The 13,634-nt window shown below is 47.1% G+C and overlaps 1 protein-coding gene across 2 annotated transcripts; it reads right to left on the reverse strand.

The window, feature by feature from the left end:
• Positions 1–832: 832 nt before the first annotated feature.
• On the reverse strand, positions 833–13,587 carry pcnx2 (pecanex 2). 2 transcript variants are annotated; one of them, XM_029835661.1, is made up of 40 exons: positions 13,153–13,587; positions 12,070–12,272; positions 11,649–11,766; positions 11,469–11,547; positions 10,954–11,384; positions 10,687–10,881; positions 10,157–10,606; positions 9,904–10,084; positions 9,526–9,664; positions 9,283–9,425; positions 9,102–9,180; positions 8,885–9,020; positions 8,673–8,815; positions 8,429–8,582; positions 8,243–8,275; positions 7,943–8,161; positions 7,776–7,836; positions 7,462–7,553; positions 7,275–7,384; positions 6,797–6,905; positions 6,546–6,638; positions 6,309–6,459; positions 6,087–6,228; positions 5,837–6,014; positions 5,647–5,755; positions 5,439–5,568; positions 5,224–5,282; positions 4,914–5,129; positions 4,582–4,835; positions 4,233–4,466; positions 3,973–4,076; positions 3,584–3,728; positions 3,274–3,504; positions 2,962–3,119; positions 2,774–2,890; positions 2,054–2,235; positions 1,741–1,907; positions 1,588–1,665; positions 1,297–1,473; positions 833–1,190 (listed from the first exon to the last, which is right to left on the reverse strand). In XM_029835661.1, the coding sequence occupies exons 1-40, from the start codon at positions 13,303–13,305 to the stop codon at positions 1,008–1,010; spliced, it is 6,336 nt and encodes a 2,111-aa protein (XP_029691521.1). In that variant the 5' UTR covers positions 13,306–13,587; the 3' UTR covers positions 833–1,007. The 2 variants fall into 2 exon arrangements, with proteins under 2 accessions (XP_029691521.1, XP_003963837.2); XM_003963788.3 differs by having other exon boundaries at positions 7,776–7,886; positions 7,990–8,161; positions 13,153–13,586.
• Between the last annotated feature and the right edge of the window lie 47 nt (positions 13,588–13,634).

The raw sequence follows: 13,634 nt of genomic DNA on the forward strand, positions 1-13,634 counted from the left end.
CTCCTCTCGTCCTCAGCAAGGAAATTGAACACTGAGCATTTTTTCTCAGCCAAAGAGTAAATTTAGAAGAAATTACACCCAATGTTCTGCTCTAACTGCATTTTTCAAACCTGCTGGGTGTAAAAAATACCATCTGCATAATTTAAAATCCACTTTTACTGTCGGGCTTGTTGGGAAAAAAAACACTGTTGACACTTGATCGGGAGGCAAAACCGGTGCTGAGATCCTGCCCAACCAATCAGGGCGAACATAACTGAAATAAAACCTGGCAAAAACTGGCTAGTTTGAGTTAAACACTGGGAGGGCTCATTCCTTTACCACAGCCTAGCACCAGAGAGCAACACAGGTGCTCTAGCCTGAGGAGTTGAGACTGAATGAACTGATGTTGCAGTCGGGAGTCAAAGAAAATGCACCAGTTTTATCTCCTTTGTCCTTAAGTTGCTGTTGCAGGTGCGTTTACAGGACTGTTCTGCTGAGTCGGCATCATTGAGCTTTGTAGAACATTCTGGATCTCCAGGTTCTGTCTTTGTCACTTCCTGGTAACTGTCAATTAAATAGTGCTGCTAGAGAAAGATATCTAAATGTACCACAATAAATACTTCATTGATTTTTCTCCCGACTCCATTTTTGTTCTTTGCTGACGACGATGAACACGGAGGCACATTTTATTTTGCTAACGCAGTAACGGGTTGCCTTCGGGGTGAATGTCACATAGGGAATTTAACCCTCAACAGCTACTGACCTGTTGGGAAAATACGTTTTTCATCAGCCTTAAAGGGATTTCTGTGTGGAGGCTCCAAACTCATTAAAGCAAAACCCAAAGAGCAGACTGGTGATAGAAAGATGCAGCTTTATTGAAAACATCTTTTTTTCATCCACCGACTCCGAGATCATTTTCAGACTTACATTCAAACGATTGCGTGAGACGACATGAGGAGAGGAGAAGAGGCAGACTGGTGTTTGAGGGTGATCGCTCTGTATGGGTGCATCCATGGATGTGTGTGTGTTTATGTGTCTGAGGTGTCCCTGTGCTCAGGAGTCTCTGCAGCTGCTGATCCAGAGTCCTGATCCTGGGTTTTCTCTAAACTCTGACTGCAGGGTCGATCGCCAGATTCTTTCATGGCTTCTTTCACCGTGGCGGCGGCATCGGAATAGGTGGCGTCGATGTTCTCATACAGCTCTGACGTCCACTGAGGGGCAGGAGAGAGGAGGTGTGACTCCAAACTTAACGTTGTTGCTTCACAAAGAACTTGAATCCCAGCAGCTGATAAATGATGAGTTCTGTTTGCTGCCTACCTGTGTGGCCCTGCTGCTGGACCGGTGCGAAGGTCCCACGGCGATGTTGACGCTGGACGAGGACTGTGTATCGGTGGTGTTTCCCCCCTCGGCTGCAGATAGCCCTGAGATCACCAGGCCACTGGAGAAGCTACGTTTCCCAAACAGCAAGCTAAGCGTGGATGAAGACGAGGACACCTGGGCAACGATAAGTCTCACATAAGAGCAAATCCCAACGTTTATGGGCTCAAGATGCAGAACAATATATGAGGATATGAGCTTTGAGACGAGGGTCCTGGTGGAGGTGCAGACCTGGCTGGAGCGCTGCTGCTGTTGCTGCGCCGTTTGGAGCTGTGAGCTGATCCCACTGGCTCCTGAGAGTCGGGGAACCTGATCAGAGAGAGAACGTCCCACTCATTGAGTATCGATCTCTTACAGTGGTAAAGCAGCACTGCTTGTGACTACCTGGGAGAAGATGGAGGCTATGGACGTGTTAAAGGACAGCTGACTGTTTGACAGACGCTGGACGAGTCCATGAGAGGCACCTGAGTCCAGTATGGGTCCTGACTGGCTGGTGACTGGGGGACGTTGACTCTGAGGCTGGACCGAGCGACTCCGGTACTCTCTCCTGGCTGCAATTAAAAGATTGGGTGTGGACGGAGCTTCATCTATAAAGTTCTGTAATATTGGTTAGTAGCACTTAATCTAACATAACTCAGCCTTAAACATGAGTTTTTAACCCTGACGGCATCAGATTCTCTATTCCCCCCCCTTGTACCTGTGTTGTGGTGTCTGCGTCTGTGTGGCGACGCTCGTGTCCTGTGCTGGTAGAGGCTCAGGCTGTTGGACATGACAGAAGACGGACGGTTGTGGCTCAATGAGGAGGAGCCGCCCGCACCGCAGTCCACGTCCTCCATGTTCACGCCACTGTTACAGCTGGTCAGGTTGTCCTTGCGCACTCTGTGCACGCACGCACACACACACAAAATCCTATTTATTTATTAATGGCCGTGTCAGTGCAAAGAACACAAGCTAACAAATTCACATGCAAGACACACACGCTCTCTCTCATAAACACACACTCACGGGAGCTGTTACATAACGTTTCTAGCATAAGTGAGATTCTGGAGGTTTTCTCCTTCTAAATTTGTTAAGTGTGTTCTGGCCATTAAGGCAGGGGCAGTTCATTGACTGCAGAATAAGATCTAATATGATCTGAATCACATGAAAATGCCAGCGAAATGTACAGATGTGAATCATGTTAAGATGATGCCTGATAGGATGTGTAATGTAGACAGAAGCAAGGACTGTCTGCAGGCTCCAACGTCCCTCCTGCATTTGTCTGATGCTGCATTAGTTTGACAGGTGGAGCCTCTCCCCAAGGTCAATATCTGTAAATCCTCTCGCTCGGAAGGCAATTGGATTTACAAATATTTCAGGCAGGAAATAAAAGTCCTGATTTTCAGCCAGCAGAAAAGACCAACTATTCTCAACTGACCGTAGCCATTTAGAGCACAGCCAGGAACGAATGACATCCAGACTTAAGGCCCCTCCTCCAATACTGCGTAGTGTGCGGTGCGTTCCCGCATACGACGTTGTCAGAGGTGACACGTACCTGAAAAACCATCAAATGACCATCAGGATGCAAATAGACAAAACTGGAATTATGAAGGACGCCACACATACATGGGGTAACCCAGTGGCTGGTCGCAGGATGAGTTGACCATGTTCCTCAGCGCTTGCTTTGAGTTCTGAATGCTTCCACGTTCCGGGTTTCGGTTCCGCAGGAACACCAGCTCCTGCTGCTGGCCTGCCCACAGGCCTCGCACACACTCCTTATTAATCTACACATCAGATTATCAGGTCTATTATCATTTTACAGCAGGAAAACAAAGAATTGTTGCCACTTTGAGGTGAAAAACTAGCGGAAGATTAGTTTAGATTAGCATAATACTAATAACATTAAGCAATAATGAATCATTTAAGCATTCTTCTGACCTTGATGACCTTGAAGCTGAGGTGACGTTTGTAGAGCATTATGATCTTATACTCGTCCGTGCCGTCGTCGATCACGTGCCTCAGCGTTAGCAGCGTGTCACGGCTGGACAGTACCGCCTTCCGCCAGGCGGGGTCGCTCTCGTGGCAGATCACCAGGCTGCTGCGGTAGTTGGTGATGGCCTCGTACAAGATAGACGCCTCCTCAGTCTCCTCCAGACAGGTAAAGTGGTCCTGTGAGGCCAGGGGCAAATCCTTAATGGAGCACATAAAGACAACTGTGGTCTCTAGATTTAAGACTAATATACGTCACCTGGTGCAGCTTGAGGCTCATTCTGACAGCAGGAGCCACCACCTTCTGCAGCAGGTCCAGGTCAGCGAAAACCCACTCGTCTTTGGTGGCAATGCGGAAGTCGCCCTTGAACAGGGTGTTGAAGCCATACAGAAAAGATTCCAAACTGTGTGGATTGTGGGAGAGAAAAAGAAAACATAAATGTAAACGAACCAGATTTGAAGTGCTACTGCCCCCTAGTGTTTTTACCTGAAACACTGGAAAGGACATTTCAAAGGACAGGTTTCATCTTTTCAAACATGATCTCATAAAAGAGAAGGTTAAAGTTCAAGAGTGCCAAAATCCCCACCCACAGGAAACATCTTGTGTTTCAGTGATCATCCAACGTGTCGGAGGTTAGACCACTTTACCTGTTGGACATGTTGTGGGAGGCCGTGCCGAGTGATCTCCTCCCCAGGACAGACAGAGCGTAACACAGCGTGACTAAAGGAGAGTCCTCGTCACTGTCCACAGGCTGGATACAAACACAGGACAAATGTGAAGAAACTGGACATCACAGGATAAATGAGATATTACCAACTATGCCTTTATGAATAAAATGCTGCTGTATGAAACGCTATTGAGACAAACTTTAACTCATTTCACAATAGTGGAATTATTCGGGAGCTACCGTCTCCATCTTCCCAGTGCAGTACTGGATCCATTCCAGGTAGACATTGCAGAAGCTAGCTCGCGTCACTCCCTGAAGGCAGTGCACGTAGTCTTCGTCAATCTTCACGCTGAAGACCTGAGGGTCGCGTTCGATGTGGTGCCACTTGGTGTAGGATTGCAGCGTTTCCTGGATGGTGGCATCCGCAAGCCAGGTGGACAGTTGAGGAGAGTTGATCAGGTAGTAGATGATGCACTGAGAGGGTGATGAGGAGACATTATAAATTAGGTTTTACACTTAAAAAGGATGTTAACAGGAAATGTAGACAAAGGATTCCCAGCCTAGATAGTTGCATTATGAGTAAACCTACCTTTAGGTAGTAGGTTATGAGCAGCTTCCTGAGATCGTACACTTGCAGCATGGTGGCTGCGTTGTTCTCACTGATGCTGTAACCCTCCAGCAGGTACTTGGTGGCCACCACCTCCCAGGCCAGCCAACGCAGGTTGAAAGCCGCATTGCAGGAGAGCATGTGGGGAAAGTGCCCTGGCTCACAGCAGCAGCACGCATCATCTTCCTCCACGCCCTCTGTGATGGCCTCCACCTCCCGCTGCTGGCAGTAGGTACCTTCAAGATGGAGCCGACCATCGGACAGTTAAGTCGCCGTCACATCAGAGAAGAGGGTGAAAGGCTCAAAAGCTGTACCTCTGAACTCCAGGCCTCTCAGTTGGAACGTCACCAGCCCATTGCCAATCTCAATGAGGTGGACCAGAGCATTGAGGTAGTCTGACGCCAGGATGAAACAGTCTCCTGAGCTGTAGTTCCCCCACCTGCCCAGCATGAGGTCACCACAGAGGGAGTGCTGCAAGGAGCGAGTCAGGTACTCATAAAAGATAGAGTTCAGGTTGCTGTCGTCGCAGCCTGAGCGGAGGAGAGCACAATGATTGAGAATAATGTCACATAAACTCTTCCATCAAATAAAAGGCAGCCTCTAAAGCTGTCATTTAGATTTTACCTGTCTCCTTGTCCACCTGGGACACAAGTCTACAGTTAGAGTTGTCAATGCGCTTTGTGCTGCAACAAAAGACAAACTTGTGAATTATTTCTAAATTTGCAACATGAAATTTAGGAATGTATAAAGATAACCCACTGAAACCTTGTTTTTTTTACCAATGATTCAGACCTTCTATTTAATCTTTTTTTGAACTCCTGATGGATTGAAACACTTACTTGTAGTTGCGCTCCCAAAACTTGATGGGTCGGGGATAGGAGGAAATAAAAATGGCGCTTCCCAGAAAGGGAGCCAACGGGGTGTAGAAGATGGTGGTGAGCAGAGTCTGGAGCAGCAGCATGGCTGAGTCTGGATACGGACGCACCGGTTAAGGCAAGAACGGAAGGCTCGGCTGCACACACACATGCATGCTGCAGCAAAGGATACGAGGCACGGCAAACGGCTGAGCGAAGGCATGGAAGGCGCTGCCCCAGGCGATCTGCCAGGGAGCGATGTAAACCAGGATGAAGTGGAGCTTCAGCAACAGCTCACGCATCTGAGACAGAATCCATGGATACGTGGATGAGGAAAGAGGTGGAGTCGATGTGCAAAGAACAACCAGAAAATGTTCTCTAACCTTGTGAAAGAGGATAGACATGATGAAGAAGTCCAGCAGGAAGCTCTCTGAGGCATGCGGGCAGTCGAAGTGGAAAAAGATGAGCGTGAAGAGAAGAGTGATGAACTGGAAGCTGGGGTCACAGAACGACGAGCGCAGGAGTTTCAGCCCGGCAACCGTCGTCAGGAGAACATCGCAGCTACAGAGAAACACAACAGTTTAGGCCGAGCTCAGGCCAGACGCAACGCTATCTGCAGGCTATGACCCTCACTAGATTCCCAGCTTCTTGCGGTGACTGAGGGCGAAGCCGTCATTGGTGAGCGCGCTCAACACGATGGCGGGATACACGACATACTTCTCAAAGCACAGCAGCCCAACGTGCAGACGCTCAAACCACATCAACACGGCATCCTCTGCAACAAAGAGACATATTTACACATTTAGGATTTGAATTCAGATTTCTGACATCTGGTTTTTTATGTGTTTCACTGACCTCTGGGCTCAAACTGATGGTACTCCTTGGTCTTGAGGACTGGATGAGAGATCCACAACCATGGGTGATGCTTCCGCAACTGAGGGATCAGGTAGTGGGTGACAAACCCCACCGTTGTGGCCAGAGCGTACAGCACGATGGTGACAAAAGGCTGTGGACACGTCGGGATAAACGTTAAAGACAAACACGTCAGTGTTTTTGTGGTACATAAGAGGAGAGAAACATTAGGTGATTCACCTTGAGAGAGAGAAATACGGTACTCGCAGTGATGGCAAAGGTCAGGATGTAGGCAACAGAGCACACAACTACATCTGAGAGCAGAATCTCCTTCTGCAGAACACCAGAGCAGCACAAGTATGATAATTCCTGCCTCACCATTTAAACAGTTTAACACAGGTGCATGTTTCACATTCAAGCTGTAAAAGTCTGCTTTTACTGTCTTAATATCTTGAGCTATATTCAATCAAAAGCTTGAAGAGAATTCTCACCATCGAGCTCTGCAGCTTCTCAGGCAGCGGATCTTTACAGTCCATATCTCCATCTTCCTCTTCCTCGCTCTCTGCCAATACGGGCATGATCTTTGATTTGACCAGAGACCTGCAGAAAGGTCAAACAAAAAAGAGAAAATCTCAGAACTCAGTAAACCAAACATGTATAAGATGTTGCATATATATGACGCTTCTACACACACACAAACACTTGATATTTATTTTGTTGTAATATGACAAAATCAACTTCATTAGAATATTTGGGAACATTGGTTTAAAAATCCACGTCTGCGGTCTTGCGACACCTATTGGTGAAAAATATGACTGCAAGAATGGTGGATCTACAGGCTAGCGCCGATGGAGTGGGCTCGCTTAAGGATTTACAAACTTTTATCTTTTAGCAGCATTTCAGTCATTTTAGACCTTTAAGTCATCCAGAAAAACACAGTTTGAAGTAAAAGTGTACAGTCTTACGCACAGCAGCACCGAGGGGTCGCTGCTCTGTCGGCTTAAGTGGTAGGAGAAGACTACCAACAGGCCACAGAACCCCGAGAACAGAGCAGGCGTGTGCTGCTCATCCCACGGCTCCTAGAACCACAGAGACACAGAAACCAGCTGGTCTGAGTAAAGAAGACCACATTCACTTGCAGCTCTTCATCCGGTACCTTAAGAGCTCCAAAGCAGAAACCGTAGAGCAGGGCCATGGCGATCAGGCTGCGAAGAAGGCTGTACACCGCAGAGATCAGACTCGTAGCAGCTGACGCATAAAATTAAGGTGAAAAATGTATTATTACACAAAGAAACAAAACAAAGCAGATGCTAAAAAAAATGTACAGTCTTTGCTTTGAGTCATTAATAAACAGAATCAAAATATGATCTTGCAGACCTAATTCTGATCAGATTAACAGCTGGGTGATACTAGTGATTATCATTATTATCTGTAGATGCCATGAATCTTCTAAAGACCATTTTTGCAAACCTGTCCCTCCAAGAAGGTGCATGTCAATCTGCTCCAGCAGGTAGATGGTGAAAGTGTTGATCTGAGGAAAAAGACCCACCAGGAAAGTGATGGGGAAGCAGTAGGTGAAACCTGCCCCATGCAGCAAAGACACAAACAAAAAACACACAGCTGGTTTGTAAGTTTACCCCTGCGTTTGGGAGAAACAAGCGTGCCCACATGTGTTCGGGCCTACCCACGAGCAGGTCCCGGATGAAGTGCAGCGTGTCATGGCAGACGATGGTGACTCCGTACAGGGTGGAGACAGGCAGATCATTCCTCCTCAGCAGTTGCTCCAACAGCCAGATCAGAGCGCAGAAGATGCAGAAGTAAGCTGCTCGACCGTAGGCCACCAGCTGGTTGTGACCCTATACACGCATTTACGTTCTCATTAAAGGTTCAAATAATTCAGTTTTAACAACAATATCTGATTATCATCTTCAACTTACATGTGTGGGAGAAGCTGCGTCCGGTTGGACACTCTGCAAAATGAATTCACAAGAGTGAATTTCAAATCAAATAAACTAAAAAGATTTACAGTTTCATCAGATTTAATAAAGCAACATTAATGCCAACTCATATCCTTTATAATGTATAAATGTGCACAGTTCTTCTGTTTAATACCACGTCTTTACCTTCAGTAAGGAATATTGGCAGCTGGCAATGACCAAGCAGAACTGGAATACCCAGAAATCTTTGAAGCAGCCGTGATTGAGGAGCACAAAACCCAGGAAGGACACTAGAAAGGCCATGAAGACCGCAAGTAGATTTTCCAGAACAGTTGGATTTCTACATAAAACACCCATGAAAACAGATTTAAGGGATGATTTTTTTTCTCTCCAAGACATTAATGGAGGAAAGTGAAAGGGTTTTAATCACCTGTCCAGGAGGGCAATCAGGGTGAGTCGGTCAAATAACACATTGATCCACTTCCCAGGATAAAGTCTGAGTTTGTAATAAATCTTCCTGCTTGGTTTCTCCTGGGTGGAAGTGTCCGAGGAATCATCCAAAGAGTCCTCCTCCTGAAGAGCGCCAACAAACGGTCACAAGCTGCCGACAGCAACTCAGAGTCTGAGAGGAGAGACGCTCACCTGGAAGATCTCGGGGTGTGTCCTGCGGGGGCGGAGCCTGTGTGCTGGAATGATGCGGCGCTGAAAGGGGCAGTCGGCGTGAGCGCCGGCAGCGGCATCCTGACCCTCGGAATTTGAAGACGTTGACAGCAGGTCGCTGAAGACAAACACACAACACTCGTTGCAAAAAAGACAAGTCAGAGAGGGGGAAAAACAAAGAAATATTTGACACCAGTACCACATGTTGCCAGTGATGAGCTCAGCTCCGAGAGGCAGGTTCAGGGCCCTCTCTGCATAGAGTTTACGCGGCCGGTCCCCTGGTGACACGATCAGAAACTGGATTATAATCTAGACAATCTTCTCACAAGATTTAAAAGACGCATCATCACGTTTCTTCAGGTGACCAGATTGTTTCTTACTGTGCACAGTATGGAAGGTGTAGGCCTCCTCTTTGTTTGTAGCTTCTGGTCTGCAGATGACCTGCAGCATGGAGCTCTCTGACTGCGAGGTTTGTGAGGGCAGAGAATCGTAGTCTGGGTCCTTCTCTCTGTCCGTCTGTGGACTACAGACAGACAACACAACCATAAGGCGAGGCCTTGAATGCAGGGATGCGTTCAGGTGCTGAAGATGTGCCTCATTATTAAGTGGAAGAGAGCAGAGACCTGTCAGGTGAGACTATTGGGATTTGTTTGGGTGCGGAGGCCTGTAACGTGTCGGTAAGGAGACTGGACGGTGGTTTGGGTCTCTCTGCTTTGGGCTCTGATATTGTTTCAGCAGGTCTGATAGTCACAGTCACATTTTCTGCAAATGGATCAAAACCAGAAATGTGTTTTAACAGTAGTACTACTAGTTAAGAGTTGGCAACAATCTGTGTTTTTATTACCTTTAAAACATATTTATGCTGCCTACTTGTAATCTGTTTAGAAAACTGATTAATTAACTGCTGGAAATGACATGTCGGGTGAAGCTGATACAACTAAATCCAACATCTTGAGAAGTTTATAAAAAATAAAAACATTCACCTCAGTAAAGGAACCAACCTGCTTGTTTTGATTCAGCTTCATTTTCCTCTTTGCACTCTGCCTCCTCCTCTTGCATGCTGGACCCTCCGGCCCGGGTACTGAGGGAGCCCAATAAGGAAACAAATTCCAAGAAGTTGGATTCATTTGGAGGTTGTCCCTCCTTTGCTTCCAGGTCTGACTTGGAGGTTGTCATGGTGGCCTGAAGACAGAAAGAAGTCTTCGAACGTGTCGAAGATTAAAGTGTGAAAAACAAAAAAACCTGTCAACATACGGTGTGATGGGAGTGATCGGACAGCAGCACAGCATCTTTCCCACTGTCCATGCTCAGCCCGCGGATGTGAGTCCTTCCTCCAGGCCCACAGCGGCCCAATGTAGGCGGCAGACGCAGAAAACCACGTAAATCCACATTTGGCACTGGGGCATCCACATTATCTGCATCTGAAGGGACGTCGATACCCGATGAGCTGTTGTCATTGGTCAGCTGAGGGCCGGCTGTGCTGTCACTGGTCCTCGGCCAATCAGCGTGTCTCCGGTCCGTGTCTAAGCATTCAGAACTGGCCGTCTCTCTGCACAGGTGGAACTCCTCACTTTGGCTGGTGGTCTGTCTCAGGGTGGAGTCGTCCTCTGAGCCTCCATCTCCCTCCTCCTGATCTAACATCTCCTCCTCAGGGGAGTCAAATGTGATGACAGGGATGTTGATGTGGCCCTCTCCTGCATCTTTCTGAGCATTGAAGTGTGAAACAGGTTAATGCAGAAGCTGTGTGTTTCTGCTCAGAAGTAAGAGTGGACCTTTGTTCTTACCTGCGTGTTTTCGAGGAGCCTCTGCTTTACGCTCTCCTCCAGCTGAGCAGCTGTCTGAGGGTCGCAGCTCATAGTGATGATGATTTTGACAGTATCACAGTCATTCAGGGCAGACGGAGCGGGCCCAGGACCAGAGTTGTCTACCAGAACCACTTCGATTTCATCCGAACAGTATGTTTCCTCTTCTTGGTCCACCTGTAGGATAAAGCAGAGGGACAATTGTTTCTCTGATTCAGTTTAAAATGCCGTGAAGCACTTCACACTTACTTGTTCGGTGATTTCTGGAATGGTGATAAAATTGTCCTGGCAGTTTTGAGGTGTCTCCATGGAATTATTGTTGGCATCTGGGGGCTCCTTTCGGCCCTCACTCTCCTCTTCAGCCTCATCATCGCTTCCCTTGGATAGAGGCAGGCTCTCGTCTGCCATTTCCTCACCTGCAGCATGGTCATCTTCACCCACTTTCTCCTCTACAACCCTCCTCTGCTCTCTCCCTGCTCTTCTTTCATGATCTGATGCTTCTTTGCCGTCTACCATCGTGCCTGTGTCCATTTTCTCTGCAGATTGGGGCTGACTGTCACCTTCTTGGGGGTTGGTCTGCTGAACCTGCAGCAGGAGGTCGGTTCGGTTGGAATTTGGGCCGGAGAGGTCATCTGGAGAAGTTCTCACAGGTTCTGCCTGACCAAGGATTGCGTCCTGTCCTGGAATAAGATGGAACCCAAATGACCCATCTTAAAGACTATTGCTGCACTCATAGCTGCAATTTCCCCTTTTTTTAAATTAACCTTTTTTTCCAATTAAACCCAGAGGAGGATCAGCAACACCTTCTGGAATCTTCTCCACCTCTGATGACTTTGAAGACTCCTGCATGGAAGACAATTAAGGGACAAGTTTGCAATCAGGGCATCAATTTAAGTCGTTGCTGTAGGTTTATGAAGGCAAGAACCATTTTGATGGTCACTCACCACCCCAATTAGCCCTGGGTTGGTTTCAGTCTGTTTAATGGTCACCTGGATCACAGGACTGGAGTGTTTCTGAGCCAGCATCATCATGGCAACACTGTCAGGAACCGTGCTGCTCTTCCTGAATCAGACCAGGAAAGAGACAAGTCATGCAGATCTTTCTGGCGTTTTTAAGCAAGAACTAAAAATATTTCTGTCTGGACCTTGTTTGGACTGGTTTAATCTCTATATGCACTTAAAAGGCTAAAAATAAATTATTTTAAAAATTCTATCCAAAAATTTACAGTTAGATTTTAATTTTTAGCTGATCAATCAAAGGCTTTAATGGAGGGGATGAACATCACTCAGAAAGGTTGGAGATTTGCATATTATTTAGATTGATATCCTCGTTATCTCATGTTCAAATGTGGCAGTGTGGTTTCACCTGACGCTGGCAGGCACACAGGAGTCTGAGGCATTACTTTTCTTGTCTGGACCTTTGCTGAGGTCAGAGAGGCTGTTGCAGACCACTGCCTCGCCTTCGTCAAACATGAGATGAAGCCGATAATTGGCCAGCTTGATGAGGATGAAGAAGATGGTGGTGAAGGTGCAGTAGATACTCAAAGCCATGGTGGTAGGGGGCAGAGCCTGTGGAAAGAGGTACAACTTTGTTCTTACACCAAGGTTTGATGATTGTTTTCTCCTTTTGATGCATAATTTACCTTTATCAAATACTCAGATTGTGATGTTCTTTGGTTGTAATTAATTGTGCAACCAGAGCAAAACTGACATTCAAGAAACTCATTTACTTTGTTGCAATGAGCTCAAATATGATCAGATGTACTTTTTTTATTGAACCCGGAACAAAAAGCTTTAAGGAAAAACGTCTGCATCTGCTGGTGATGTACATAAGTCATACTAGTTTGCGGCCTTGCAAAAGTTTTTTGCTTCCTTAGGACCATTCTTTAACTTCCTTGCTGTATTTCTGTTGCAGTGCAGCAGCGAGACTTGAAAAATAAATAATCTCTAAAAGGTTGACAGTGTTTTAAGGGAAATACAGTCCACTCATATCCGACATGTGCTCGGGGTTTCACCATTAAGGTTAGGGTGGAAACCCTTTACCATCTATTCATGAATCTCATCTATTTGACCACCAGCTTCTCTTTATTAATTCCATAATCGGATTGACAAATTTAAAATATCATGTAAATATCCTGGAACTGCCAATTGTTGGGAGACTACTTCAAACGCTATGCCATTAAAACACCAGGAACCCTCCTGGTTCTTCCTCTCCCACATGCAGGAGTAGCCATGCGTTCCATCACTGCATGAATACTGCGACACTCCTGTTTTCTCTACACTTCCCTCAGTGACACACAGACTATGGAGAGCATTATCATACAGAATACAGCACGTTTGCGCCAATAAGGGCACGCTGGCTGGTACCTACAGCTCCTGTAAGAAGAACCGCACACCCCATTTGCGGCCTAGAATGTTATGGTCTTTGTATATAATCCCGAACACTCACCAGATGGAGAGACAGAGGCATCATCAAGAAAAAGAGCCACAGATAGAGGTGACATGAATTGTTGAATTTGTTCTGATCCGGGTCGTGGTACCAACCCCCGGTCAGAGATGCCCAAACACCCTGACGCAGGGTCTGCACAACCTGCGAGCCCATCTCTTCCCCCGCTCTCCTCTCAGGTTGGACGGCCGGATGATGCCGCTGCTGCTAGGCTACAATGCGATGGTCTCCTCTAAAGCATGCTGCTGTCGCTACGCCTCCATGTTGGGGCTGCTCAGAATGTCTCCCCAGCCAGTTTCATGCCTCGTCGGTTTCTCTTGGCGCCGTCCTGTCGTCCACCTTTTTCCTTCCCAATGTCGATTCTGCCATTGCTGCAGCCGCTGTCCTCATATCTGCCCTGTGTTTCTCTCTCTCTCACAAACATCCCCCCCCCCAGATGCGCTTTCCCTTCCTACTCATCCTTTCTCCACCCCCCTCTCGTCTTA

Source organism: Takifugu rubripes, chromosome 4 (genome assembly GCF_901000725.2).
Source record: "Takifugu rubripes chromosome 4, fTakRub1.2, whole genome shotgun sequence".
In the NCBI taxonomy this organism is placed as follows: Eukaryota; Metazoa; Chordata; class Actinopteri; order Tetraodontiformes; family Tetraodontidae; genus Takifugu; species Takifugu rubripes.

Bases quoted from the DNA above. Each gene is read 5' to 3' on its own strand.
- pcnx2 (XM_003963788.3), bottom strand. From the start codon at position 13,305: ATGGGCTCGCAGGTTGTGCAGACCCTGCGTCAGGGTGTTTGGGCATCT. The intron at 6,015-6,086 runs GTGAGGGTCATA...GTTTCTCTGTAG, and splicing joins CGCAAGAAGCTGGGAATCTA to CTGCGATGTTCTCCTGACGA. The intron at 5,130-5,223 runs GTAAAATCTAAA...TCCTCCGCTCAG, and splicing joins CCAGGTGGACAAGGAGACAG to GCTGCGACGACAGCAACCTG.